At 45.6% G+C, this 13,779-nt stretch overlaps 2 protein-coding genes across 4 annotated transcripts; both read right to left on the bottom strand.

Annotated features, from left to right (window-relative positions):
• Window positions 1-253: 253 nt before the first annotated feature.
• LOC118508405 (mobility group protein 1A) lies at window positions 254-9,051 on the bottom strand. Of its 3 annotated transcripts, none has more exons than XM_036048167.1 (3): window positions 8,836-9,051; window positions 3,875-4,084; window positions 254-3,702 (listed from the first exon to the last, which is right to left on the bottom strand). In XM_036048167.1, the coding sequence occupies exons 2-3, from the start codon at window positions 4,022-4,024 to the stop codon at window positions 3,517-3,519; spliced, it is 336 nt and encodes a 111-aa protein (XP_035904060.1). In that variant the 5' UTR covers window positions 4,025-4,084; window positions 8,836-9,051; the 3' UTR covers window positions 254-3,516. The 3 variants fall into 3 exon arrangements, with proteins under 3 accessions (XP_035904060.1, XP_035904061.1, XP_035904062.1); XM_036048168.1 differs by lacking the exon at window positions 8,836-9,051 and adding an exon at window positions 7,096-7,246 and having other exon boundaries at window positions 3,041-3,702; XM_036048169.1 differs by lacking the exon at window positions 8,836-9,051 and adding an exon at window positions 5,645-5,798 and having other exon boundaries at window positions 3,041-3,702.
• A 1,658-nt stretch (window positions 9,052-10,709) lies between these two features.
• Window positions 10,710-13,658, bottom strand: LOC118508394 (FACT complex subunit Ssrp1). The gene is made up of 3 exons (XM_036048146.1): window positions 13,412-13,658; window positions 11,282-13,318; window positions 10,710-11,189 (listed from the first exon to the last, which is right to left on the bottom strand). Exons 1-3 carry the CDS (start codon window positions 13,463-13,465, stop codon window positions 11,106-11,108), a joined length of 2,175 nt encoding a protein of 724 aa, XP_035904039.1. The 5' UTR covers window positions 13,466-13,658; the 3' UTR covers window positions 10,710-11,105.
• Window positions 13,659-13,779: the final 121 nt, after the last annotated feature.

The raw sequence follows: 13,779 nt of genomic DNA, 5'->3' as shown, positions 1-13,779 counted from the left end.
TCGCCTCACAATACCCGCACAAAAGACCCAGCCCCAACCCAATGTGGTTTCCCTCCCTCGCTCTTGAACTAAAGGTGTGTTACATCTAAGCTTCGTTAACTCCCTGCAACTCGAACGCACCACTCCGTGTGGAGATGTCAACTTCACGAGATGACTCTCCAACACTTCCAACACCAAGCCAAGCAACAAAAATCGACGTTGGAGCATTCTGTCGAAGAAAATTAAAACTCTCTTGCGTAACATACACACGCAGTTTTGTTTTTCTATTTTCATTTCCTTACTAATAAAGAATTTATTGTTTATTACCACCTTCTTCCTCTTCTCGGGCGCTTCTTTTTCACTGATTTATCAAAAACTAAACTGAATATTGCGCACCTCGAGACGAGGTGCACTCTATAATGGCATATCAAGGGGGTTGTTTTTGGGGGATGATGACGACGTTCAAGTGTGTCGTTATGTGTGTGTTCGTGTGTGAACTGAATCAAATTTATGAGTACGAACTAATGCTGCTGCTGCGCTACTAAGTCCTGTGTTCCTCCTGTGTGTGTGCATGTTGTGCCACCTTTGACGCTTGCTTGTTCTCTGCCTCGACGACGACGACGATGATGATCGACGAACTGGATTTCTGCTGGGAGTTAGAGAAATTTGCTCCGTCTGCCTCTTAAACGACGTGCCCAGGTGAAGATCAGATTCTTCCCGCGTGTAAGGTAGAGCAACTTGTATGCAGCCCGGGGCATAACACGACACGTGCTCTTGCGCGTTCGCAGCTTCAAGTTCCTTTTTTTCCTCGAGTTACGAACAGGGACCCGCGTCAATACTAGCGATTTGATACAGCTTATAGTTGAGACACACATTTTGGGAGGGTGATTTCTTTTGAGAAGGGACACGCACAACACATCAGCATAAACGTGTCGCGATGTGTAAGCAAATGAATGTTTTGTGTATGTGTGCTTGAATGTGCAAGTGTGTGCCTCGTGTGTTTCGTGTGCTTATTGTGTGTGTGTGTTGTGGTGTGTAAAAACAGTGTATCCTTCTCTTCTTCCTCGTCCTACACTTCTGGTACACACTTCCTTCGCTGATCTACACATAATTACATATTAGCCCCTTTTTTCCCTAACCTCTGTTCCCTGGCTTCCCTACCGCTCTCTTCTGCTAAGAATAATTTTTTATATCGTTTTGTAAAAGTTTGTTTGTTTTTTTTTGTAGTTTTTATATTATTTGTTATGTCACTCACTTAAATGATTGAAAAAAACAAAGTAGAAAGTTTAATCCGATAAAAAAGGGAGGAGAAATGTCCTTTTTGCTCTTGTGTACGTGTGTGTGTGTGAGAGGGGGTGTGCGCCAAAGAGGAGCATAACCCCGCCAGCACCCACACACGCCACCCGCCGCCATTCGCATGCCTTCCCTCTGCTCTCTCTCCTTCCGCTTTCTCCACACTTCTCCTCCTCCTCCTCCTCCTCCTCCTTCACCCATACTCCTCATTTTCTTGCATTTCCTTCCCTTCACTATAGATTCCACATTTTATCATCCTCTTCTCTCTTTCTCTTATCAATTGTCATTAATTAATCACGGCCTTCCTTGAAAAAGAAACAAAAAAAAACACACGTAAATTAAGGAGGATCAGTTGGCAAAGGTTTACAGTTTTTTTTTTAGTAAAGAGTACAAAATCAGCTTGTGTGGCCAGATGGCGGCCACACACAGCCAAATGGGTCTAAGCGAAGAGAAAAAAAAAACAAAAGGAGGAAAACGTTAGGAGAGATGCCTGGGACTGGTAGGTGAGAGGCGCGCGCAGTTTTTGCATTGTGCTAGCATTTTTCAAATTATTTAATCAATTTTTGCTAAGAAGTTCTAGAGGCTCGTAGGTATAAAAACAGAAATAAAAACGTATATAAACTACTTGTCGGTTAGTGCTGCTTTTCTACTGTTTTGTTTGCGAAATTTGGGTTGGATCTATTCTGGTTTCTTGCAAAATGGTCTAACACCACTCCTCCCTCCGCCCTTTCGATTCGACCCTGGTCTACAACGTGGCGCGCGGCATACACTGATTCCGGGATGCAAATCACACCACACAAAAAAGCAAACGGAAATGAGAGCTTTGCTCACGTGCGCCACACGCACAGCACACCGCCAATGACACAATTCTTGGGGTGCGCGCTCGAAGGAACCACCCATCATAGTACACTTTCTACTTTTCAGACGAAGTCCCTATACTGTGTGTGGTGTGTCGTGTGTGTGTGTGTGTGTGTGTGTTTGATTGATTGATTTTACGCTATATTGATCTAATCACTAATTGGGTGAAAAACGTGTCGGAATGTTTAAATTAGGTGCCTGAAAAACACAAGCAAGATGATGAGCTAAAATCATGAAGATCGTGAAACGATCATGCTGTGTTGTTGTGTTGCGATATACATGAGGGGATGTATGATGGAGGACATAGAGAGCACAAAACATTCACACGAAACTACTACCACCACCACCAGCTATACGATCCCTTCGGTATGGCCCACCGAAACAAGAATAGCGCGCTAATGATTCAGGGGACGAACAGCAAATAACTCGTGCGATCCTCGCAAACGATCGTTCTTTATTTGCTGCTTGGTGGTTCCATCCTCATTACGACAGCATTACTTCAGGGAATGTGTGTGTAGCTGGGTACTGGTGATGGTTTGTTCCGAAAACACAAATAAAAGTGATCTATCTAAATGGAGAAGGAGGACGGTTCACACTCGAGAAATGGAAAAAACAAGTAATCCAAATATATATATATATACCTCTTGCTTTTCTTTTCCGCACTCACGCCCATTGCGAGGGAGCTTTCTTCTTCCTCCTCCTCCTCTCCTCTTTTCTTGGTCATCTCTATTTTCTTCGAAATTTTACCAAAAGTCGCTTCTGAACTCATTCCACAAAACAGCAACCGAGAAAACAACACACAACCGAACAATCGAATGTTGCAGAGTGTGCGTGCGTGTGTGTGTTTGTACCGGGGAGGACGCGCACGGAGGATCAATTTCCCATCAAAATATATGCATATTTGACCTGGTTTTTTGTTGGTTGTACAATAGGTAAAACTCTATTTTCCACTTGTCATTTTACGTTTTTAGTTTCTTTTTTTCATTTCAATTTTGTGTAAAGTTGTGTGTGACGCGTTGGCAAGTTGATAGTTTTTGTTAGCAGTAGTTTGTAGTAGTAGTAGTTGTTGGATAAGGAATCTGAAGGTTAATCAACGGTCGGAAAGCCTTTCTTTTATTTGTAGAGAGGGATGGTGGAGAAGGACATTGTGTGGTGGGTGGGGTGGTGGTGGATGATGGGTTTTTTTCGCACCGGATCCGGGACATCCGGCCAGGAAAGAGTTGGTGGGAAAAAGAGCGGTCAGAAGTTGTGGTTGTGGTGGTGGTTTGGTTTTTTGTTTCGTGTTGTTAGGACAGAGAGAAAGTTTGCTGTGATTTGTAGTTGAAGTAAGGCCCCGAACATTTACACAATAAATTAAAAATAATTATTTTAAGGTTAGTGATTAGTTCAGTCGCTCTCATCTCCAGACTCGTCATCTTCATCCTCCGAATCCTTCTTTTTGCTCTTTTTGGCAACTTTCTTTGCACCTTTCTTTTTCTTGGTTCCGGCGTCCTTGCTGCCACCGTTTCGCTCGAAATCTTGCATCTGTTTGTTGTACTCATCCTTCATCTTGGCTGCCTTGTACTCCCATTCCTGCGGAAAAATGGCGAACCGGGGATCACAAAGTGAAACAGAAGAACGTAGTAATATGTTAGTGAAATTTAATTTAGTAAAGAAAAAGAATCGATCGGTGTGAGAGAAAGACTAGTACATTCAAGTATAACAAGAAGCTTATTTTACAAAAAATAATAACTCATATACTTACGCTCTTGTCCTTCATTCCACGCCACAGCTCTCCGCCCTTCTTGGCGATTTCTGTCACTTTAATTCCAGGATTTTCCTTCTTGATCTGTTCGCGGGCCGAATTCAGCCACAGCATATAAGCCGATAGGGGACGCTTTGGTTTCTCAGCCATGATAGATAATACGATTGTTTTTCGTTGTCAGTTTTTGTTGTCACAAACAATTAAAATGTCCTGTAAAGGTGCAGAAGAAGAAAATAACAAACCCGTTAAAAATAGAAGCAATTGCACAAGAGACACACGCAAAATGGATCCCCTTCTCCCCCACCAACCTACAATATAGAAATTTGAATTTTTCCGTTTTTTCATCTCTCTTCTCTCTTTCTCTCGCTCTGTGCCCTATTAGCACCAACTATTAACGAAACAAACAAGACACAGTTTAGTAACCTGTGCGCACACAAGAGAACATTTCGTCAGTAGGCCTCTCGCAAGCAAAGCAAGCCATGGCCGAAAAACGAGATTCATGTTGCTCAGTTCAAAAGTCTTGTGAGTGTCGTTGAAAACCTCCTACCCGATGCTTACGGGATGAGTCGACCAACTCGAGACCATGGTTTATGACAAAATCTAAATTCGATTTTCCACCGAGAAAAAACAGTGTTACTCCTCCTAATGTCTTCCCAGACAACACGCAAAACGCACACATGCTCTCTTCACGTTCAAAGAAAGTGTGAGTTACCGAAAGCAAAAAAATGGTTAAGGGCAACGATGATGATGATGACGTCGACGATGGCATTTTATTGCTGATGTGTCCCTGTTGTCGTTTTCTTAGTCCCAGAGAAACGTAAAATACCCCCAACGTCATGTAACATACCTCACATCCTACATTCATTCAAAAAAAAATGCAATCGGAACAACAGGAAGAACACAATCTCTTCCAATGGTTCTCCACAGATTTAGCAGTTCGCTCCAATAGCGGAGGACCCTGCTGATCAGCAAGTATCAACCCAATGTGTCGCGTATGGTTCATCGTCATTAGGACGTTATGCTCTTGGCTGATATATATATGAAAACCTATGCGTTCGCTCTTTGACTCTCTCTCTGTCTGTCCGCACACACAATCTCGTTCCCTGTGTTACATGTTCCGGAGCCATGGCCGACTCTCACACGCAGAATAGGACGCACGTTCAAAAAAAACATGATGCGACGCGCACACGCAGCTGCCGCCCGTTGTGTCGCGAGCGTCCGACCCTCCTGTGCCTTGCGCGTGCTCACCGGACGAACAGGGGGAAACGTGCTGGTTAGTCCGTTTCTGCTTCCACGCAAACACAGCACTCTCAAAAACCCATCGCCTTGGCTAAGCTGCCGTCCGTACTGCCGATTGATGATGGTCGTTGGTCGTGTTGAATGTGTGTGCCCCCGTGTCGAAGAAGCAAAACTACTTATGAAATCTGATGAAATTGGAGAACGACGAACACGACAACGGAAGAGAAGATTCCGTTTGCGAGTGCCTCTGGCTACCCATCTTACGTTCGTTGTATGTCGAGAGAGCGCCTCCGCTTGGTTCCCGATTTCCGTTACAGAAAAGTGTGGTTTCGCAAGAGCGTTATTTAACCTTTTCTGCCGCTCGTTTTGAACACGAAATTGCAAGAAAAATTATAATACAACTGTGTACAATTTTAAACATTTAAACAACCTTTCAAATTGAATACTGTGGTTTGTGAAATACACAATCGATAGCGTCAATGCAAGCAAAGCGTAAAATTTACTCCACGCCAGACGCTTTTCATTCCCTACCTATTTTGTTCTATCCACAGCAGAGTACCAGTTCAGAAAAATGCGCGCGCTTTTTAACTGATGTGGAGATGCGGTGCTGCTGAGAGCGGCAACGCCGTTTTGAACAACGACCATCTGCTGATTACGGAACTCGTTTCATCAAACGATAAAGCGTGTATTCTGTAAAATTAAAAAATGCAACATTTGTTCGCTTAACCTTAAGAATTCTTCCACCACAGTTCGACGCCACCATCATCAAGCCAACGCCGCAAGATCAACGGCACCTTGTTTTTTCAAACTCAAGTATCTCCTCCGGTCGGATTCATAAGAAGCCACCATACAAAATGGAGGACGCAAATGAGAGAGCCGCTATTACATCGTCGTCTGGCCAGCACGCACTTTTATTTGCTTTTCATAAAACGCTCATTTGACCGCGATGACTTTCATCAACTCCTAGAGGGACTATACAATTTTGGAATGAATCGACACAGTTTTTGCAATTTTTAAAACCAAAATGCCATCGAAGATGCTCGTTGTCAATCATTGAGGTTATAGAGCGAACAACGTGCCTGCGTTACGAAGCGTTACTCTTGCAAGGCTGACTCGTTTGAACCAAAGCGCGGGTCGCGCGCGCTTGGTAGAGGTACGCTTCATCTCTCGGTTAAGGCGCGAACGCACTTGTGTTGGAGAGGAACAAGCACACGGGACCGAGTTATAATACCAACGCCACAGGTCTCAGTCTCACTCGTCACTTTTTTCTTTGCGCTTGGGTGTCCCGAATCGAGCCGTTACAAAATTCAACTCAACGGCCACGAAAGAAAAGAGAACACCACTTCCGGACCTTTTACAAGCACTTCATCGTGGTTGGTTGACAGGTAAATGTTTCGGAAATATTTTACCTTCAAATAAAATTCATATTTTGCAATCGATTTCAAATACTACCACAAAAAAAAGATGATACTCGCGCGTCCGTACATCAACACACCACGCTATTTTAAGGCAACCCAAGCCATTCTTTCCCAGGGGCAACCACACACGTCACACACTTTTCGGGGATAAGAATGTGTATATAGCTGGGCTTGAAAAGTGGATCGAGAATACGACTTCTTTCTCTTGGCTATTTTCCCAACTTTAACCCATTTGTCCGCAAGAAGCGGCATTCCTCCACGGCAGAGGAGGCATATTTTAAAAAGCCACTCAAAATCAAGCCAACACAGAAGAGGCGTGCGCGTCATACATTTCTCCTCTCACAATATCCCAGAAACCGTTGGCAGCACGCACGCACACACACACACACGCGCGCACACCAAGTTGTTCTTCCAAGCTAACGCACGCACACACGCACAAAATGCCGGTCGTTGGTAAATTGAAGGAGCACACGGTATTCAAATTTTAACCTCATATTCCAACGTATTTACGGAATATTCAGTATTAATAGCACTGGCAATTGCTTCCTAGGCAGCAACACTTACTTTTTTCACACTTCAAACTTGAAAGCCACAAGAAGGTACTGACGAGAAAACACAACCAATTCCAACTACGTTCCTGACTGCAACTGACTTCTACGAACGCGTTCCAACAACGCCACACCACAGCAGGCCTCAACGAACAACCGATGCCACTCACTCGTGAGTGCCCTTCGTAAGGGGGAACTATCCTACTCACACATACGCACCCGCTTGGTACTGCGCGTTAAAAGAACGGTCGTTGCGTGTGTCAAAGCTCAACTCTACATGCACGCATGCACGCACACACACAGACGCCTCTCGTTGTGCGGTTGTGTTGGCCTGTGTCTGGCTCGTACCGTGGCGTCAGTAGCCATTTTGCTTGAGGTTTCGACGAAATGAGAGTCTATTCTAGCCCAGCTAAACCATCCCACACACACACACGAGGCCCGTACGAGGCAAACGGACCATTAAAGAGCGGGAAAAATAACCGACAGGAATTTGTCGTTATATGTACATGCTTGCATCCAATTTTTTCGATCCAAAAGCGAATCTACCTGGAAATATGATTCCAGTCCGGGATTCATTCCAAGAAAATGCTCCATCAATTCCGGGCTGCCGATGCTTTGCTAGTGCCCAGGGATCGATAGATGTTCAGCAAACAAACAAAAAATCGGCTTCATCGCCCAGTGCGGAGGAAAACATGTTGCCATCGAAAAATGTTTCCACCATTCACAGCATATTCGACAGTTCAGACAATCTAGTAGGCTGCTGAGAGAAAATACAATTTACATGGATCCTATTGAACTGATAATAAACCACAAAACTTAACCCCACGTTCGCGGTGGAAATGAAAAAAATTCAACACTCCGCAATATACACACGCCGCCATTGATAACCGATTTCCGAGACCAAAATTCAAAAACCGTACCAACGCTTACCGACGGCTGGTACACAGCCGACTCTTCAAACGCCTGCTGGTGGGTACTCTGCTGGTTTCCGTGTGTGCGTTCGTGTTGTGTGGTGAATGAGTTCCCTCATTTGCACCAACCGGAGCACCAGCGCCTCTTATCGTGTCGACGGTGAGTGCCGGTCTCTTCAATGAAAAAACCTTTTGCTCAGGGGCGCCCCATAGAAAGATGGACGAACGTAGAGCATTTTGTTCCTACGGCTCAACACACCAGCCAATATATGGGAAAAATATTTTGGCGCGAAACGAGCCATTTTCGTGAATTTTCCACCGTACCCCACGGGGTACCGATGCCAATCGATTGGCCACACCAAAGTAGAACGATTATGGAACAAAGTTCGCCCCTCCGACGCGTTCCGTAGTGGAAATTTATTTTTCAAAATCCCACCCATATTTAATGCGCCCCGTACTGCGGGTTACATGGAAGCCATAGCGCTCGCCGCCTCAGCCATTTTGGCGTTTGGCGATTTTTTCTGTTCCACCAAATGGGACGCACGCGGCCAAAACGCATCACAACTGGTGCGAAAATACTTTTTCCACACGATTTCATCCACCACCGATCGGGGCAGTGCGTAAATCGACCACAATCGGGACTCGTTTGCGGTGCCGTCGTCACCAGCCACCATACATTTCCAATATGTCGCCATGGTGGATTTGCGGAGAGAACCCACGCCAGCGAAGCGGTTCGGAAATTGGCGATTTTTTACCCCTAAACCGTCACCGATTTTTGCGGTCAGCGTGAAAAATACTCTTTGAATATTGTCACCATAAGTTGTAGAACGGGATATTTCACTTACCGGAGTAAGATACGGGAGAAATCGGCCGCACAAAATGCACTAATTTATGACCACTTTTTTCCTATGGACACACAGAGCAGCACAGCACAGACAGGGCAGAACACTTACTTCCAACACCGAGCGAACTGTGAACAGCGCTAGAGCACTTCGACGAATCAAAAGGGAAAGCTTTGTCTGCGCTGGTGAGCACACCGTACAGAAGCGGCGAACACACGCACACTGTCGAAGGGGATGCATGAGCTGGTGTGCGTGCGCACGGCGATAAATGAAACGGCAAACGTCACTTTTTCAAACGCACCAGCTCGCCGTACAAGCCGTACGCGTATGCCGGCGTTATTGTTATTTACGACGGTATAGAATATATGCTTCCTTTGGCACCATGCAACCGGGAATGCAGTTTCGGTTAAAGCCGGGAATGTGTATTGGCCAGAGGATGAAGCAAGAAAAAAATGTTTTGAACTAATATAACCCGATCGTTTGATGAGCATGTAAGCATTTTTCCGTGAAGGATGCTTCAGAAAGCTAGCGGATATAAATTCGTTCTTAACCTGCAAACGGATACAGACGATGGATAAAGTCTTGTAGCAATAGGGGAAAGGATTTTCATAAATGAAATTGCTATAAATTTAGCGGTAAAATTGGTAAACCCAACATCAACAAGTCCAATCGTACAGCAAGCCGCACTCCTCGCGATAGGGTTTGTTTACGTTTTTATTGTAGGCGGTCGGTCTTCCCCATCATGTGGACGACGCGATACCGGGCATAATTTGGCAAAGCTTCTTTAGCATGAAATGCATTCTCGCTTATCATAAACACAACGTATTTGAACAGTTAAATTCGAACTACAAGCGTCAGTAGGGTCCTTGTCTCATGAACTGGAGACACTTATTGAGGGGATTAACATGGTATCGGTAATATTAATTTATTGCAAATAAAAACGGATGAGTTGATAAGCGCTATACCACGAATGCACGTAATTAACGCTTCTTATTACATTAAGCTCTACGTCTATGTGTATTCTACTACTCATTTTCCCATTGGTTTATATTATTTCACTAGCGTGATCACAATTTTGTTTCCATAATGCGATATTCGACCGGCTCCTTTTTGGCGCCAAAATGTTTGCCTCCGTTTGTTCCGTACCGTCCAACAAGCGCTCGTAATGGCTAGACAGAGCATCGCTTTAGCTCGATGCTTCAGGAAGAAAAAGGTCTTGTACATCACATGTCTCACATGTCGAATATTTTTCATTACATATCCTTTAGTGTAAGGCACAAAAAAACGCTCTAGAAAAAAGCAACGCCACATGAGAAATCTGTGCCAAAAACCGTCCGGAATGAAGCGCACACACAACACCCTGTACAGCAGTACCAAACCGTCCCTTTGGCGGGCTGTTGCAATTCACCTCCCTTAGTACGAAAAGGTTCAGACCAAAGCCGTGAACCCAACCGTGTTCGCGTATCCTTTTTCGAGAGTCCTTGCTTCCCTGCGTACGTTATACGTTGATGCATCGCTTGTGTTGCTGGCTTCAGGCGTAGGGTACAGGAAACCGAAGCCGGCTGTTACACTGTAGTCCTTTTCTGTTCCCTTCGCGCATACTTTTTTCCTAATGCTTCCCGCCGTTCAGCACGGGTATCGGTTAGGATTGCCGCCTTTTTAGGGGGAAAGCATTATTTTCTAGGGGACGTTATGTAAACGGTATAGCAAAATGAGTGTCACAGAAGGTCTCTTCTAAAGACTTTGCCATGCCGTACCACAACGGACCCGTGGCATGCATATGTGTGCGTTGTGCATGCTACGCCGGCCACACAAAACGACCGTTGCACATTGAGCAACAACGTCCAACCAATATGCGCCGCATGGGAAAAGATGCATACTTGCATACAGGCACACACTCAGTTGAGCCACAATTGGAAATTTATTTTACGAACTTTACGAACATCCAAAGCGAAGTGTCTTACTTGTATATATTTGATCGGTAATAAGCAAAGAGATTTGTTACGCGACTTGCAACATGGATATAGTTTATTTATATTTTACTCAAATCTGTTCAAGAGCTTAGCTACGTTTCGTGCTGCAATTGGTTTGGAAATAAAACATAATTAAACATTACAGTGCTTTCGATGAACTAAAGCAAGCCGCCCGTAGAGAGAGAGAGAGAGTTTATATGCGTACAGATGAGGAAAGAATGATACTAATACGATAAGACGATGATACTTCAACGGAAATACGGAAAAAACACTGCTGCGGAGATACGTCGCGATGATGGTTCAATCACTGCCTTCGCTCATATCCTCATCCTCGTCTTCTTCCGATTCGGACATTTCTGATTCAGAGTCAGACTTTTTTGATTTCTAAAACATAAAAAAGCAGAAAAGAGATTTGTTTCAACAATACATTCACTGGTCTGGTACTCGGGAAAATTGTGTCTCGGTGCTTAACTTACCTTCTTGTCCGCCGATTCCGTTGCTTTAGCTTTCTTTGCGTCTTTTTTCTTGTCATCATCGCTGGACGAATCGTCCCCATCGATGAACTCCTTGCTCTTGAATCCGCTACCCTTCATGGCTGTGTCCGATTTCTTGGCAGCCGGTTTCTTTTTCCTTTTTTCTCCCTTATCCCCATCCCCGCCTTCACTTCCGCCGCCTGCCGCTTTGTATGCGGCCATCGCTTCCGCGTAATCTTCCTTTGCCTTCGCTGCCTTTGCCTCCCAGTCCTTCTTATCTTTCAGATCCTTCCACAGCTCGCCACCCTTCTTGCTGATCTCGACCATCGACAGGCCCGGGTTGTCCTTCCGTATCTGGTCGCGGGTTGCGTTCATCCAGAGCATAAAGGCCGTGGACGGCCGTTTCGGTGCGCCCGAGTCTTTAGTTTTCGATTTCTTGGCCGTTGGTTCCTTCTTTTCTTTCTTCTCTTTCTTTTTGGGTGACTTTTCCTTCACCTTTTCCTTCTTCTCTTTCTTCTTGTCGCGCTTTTTCTCACGACCACCGTCCGATCCGCTGCCATCGCTGTCTCCGCCGCTACCGTCCTCGTCATCGGAATCATCCGACGAAGACTCCACATTACTGTCAAACTCCTCGGCCACGTCAGATTCCTGCTGGTTCGGGTTGAAGTCCTCATCGGTCGATTCCTCCGAATCGCTGCCATCGTCATCTTCGTCGCGCTCCTTAGCTTCCGCCTTCACGCGCGCCAGATACGCGTCCGGTTCGCCCTCGTTATCCGAATCGGCAAAGTCGTCCTTGTAGCTGGCCTTTCCGCCCGTGTTCTTCACGTTCAGCTTTTTCGATACGATAAAATCGAAAAGTTTCGAGTACTCTTCCTTCTCGATGCTGCTGAACGTGTGGACCGTACCGGTTTTTAGCTCAATCTCGAAATCGAAACTTCGCGTAGATCCACCGCTACGGGCAAAATTGACCGTTGCAATCTCCTCGAACCGTATGTGAACCGGTGGTTTGTGGACATAGATAAATCCACGCTCCAATGGGTACAGATAACCAGCGGCTGCTTTGAACGAGCAGCCAATGGCCGGTGTGCCCGAGTGGCCGATGAACGTGCCGGGGCCGGTTAGTTTACGATTTATGATCACCTTCATGATTTTGCCCAACACCTCGTACACCGGTCCGGACAGTTCTTTCGTCAGCTTATCCTCATACTTCTCCTTCAGCTCTTCCTCCGTGAATGGAAGCTCTATGTTCGTTTCCTCGTCCATCTGGAAAAGCGTAACCAGGAAGTGGTACCGCGTTTGGCCCTGCTTGATTGGTGGATCGAGCGATATGACGAAGAACATCTGCCTGTTGTCTTTGTGTGGCAGCAGAAACAGTCGCAGTACGGACGATGTCGGGATTTTAAAATCGTACGTTTTGCCGTGCAGCTGAAAGAATGTCTGGAATACCTTGATGTCGTACCGACCACGCGGCGTAAGACAATGGATTTCGCGGAAGATTGCAATCGCATCGCCAGACACCGATATGACGGAGGCCTGCTTCATGACGCTCTCCTGGAACGCCTCCACGGGGTCAGTGTCGGCCGACTCGGACGTAGGAATGTGGAACCGCATCTCCATCAAACTGACCGGTGCATCATCGTTCCGATGGAACTCGACCGTTACCTCGTTCTTGCCTACGTTACACTGTGAAACGTGGTTCAGTGGAATCTCAAAGCTGGTCTTGTTTTCCACGTCGAAGCTCAGTACGGCACCCTTAAACTGCACCGATCCCCAGTTCCAGCCGCGCATCGACAGTTCCTTTTCCAGCATGTCGAGTTTGTAGTTTTTCTTCACAAACTCCGCTATCTTCGCCTCGTCACCGGTAAACCCAAGAAAACGATGCAACGATCCATTCTTCAGGAATACGCGCAGGCCAAAGCTACCGACGAATCGCTGATAGTTCAATAGCTCGATGTCGCCGGAGTTGATCTGCTCCACCTTGCCAGTTTTGTCGCTTTTGAATACCATCGCTGTGTCGGTCATTTTCAGCTTTCCAGGGCACTGCAAAATATGTCATTAAACCACGCAATTAAATGTTGTACGCCATCGCGGGTACGGGTGGAGGTGGCGACCCGGCCCTCGGATCTATCTTACCATGGCGCCACGGATTTCCGAACTGATGGATGAATACTCGAGAAAATCAGCCATTTTATCGACCGTTTTGAGCCTATTTCGCTCACCCGGGAGAGTTGGTGAAACTTTACAGCGAGAACGCACTTGCGAAATTTAACTTTTTGCTTAGTTTTACAACAAAATCCCCAGAAAATGAGACCGCAGACAAGTTCTGTTTGGATTGGTTATGTTTGGCGCGGTCGGACCGTTTGACAGGTGCTCTGTTGACAATAGGCGCTGGAGCAGCTCAAGGTGACTATGGAGAAGGTGTGATTGTTGCTTGTGTTGGAAAAAATATTTCACAAATATATTAATTATTACACCAAGTTTTGCGGAATGTTGTCTTATAT

Source organism: Anopheles stephensi, chromosome 2 (genome assembly GCF_013141755.1).
Source record: "Anopheles stephensi strain Indian chromosome 2, UCI_ANSTEP_V1.0, whole genome shotgun sequence".
In the NCBI taxonomy this organism is placed as follows: domain Eukaryota; kingdom Metazoa; phylum Arthropoda; class Insecta; order Diptera; family Culicidae; genus Anopheles; species Anopheles stephensi.
The sequence above is the reverse complement of the archived record's forward strand: the minus strand, read 5'-3'. Positions and strand labels throughout refer to the sequence as shown.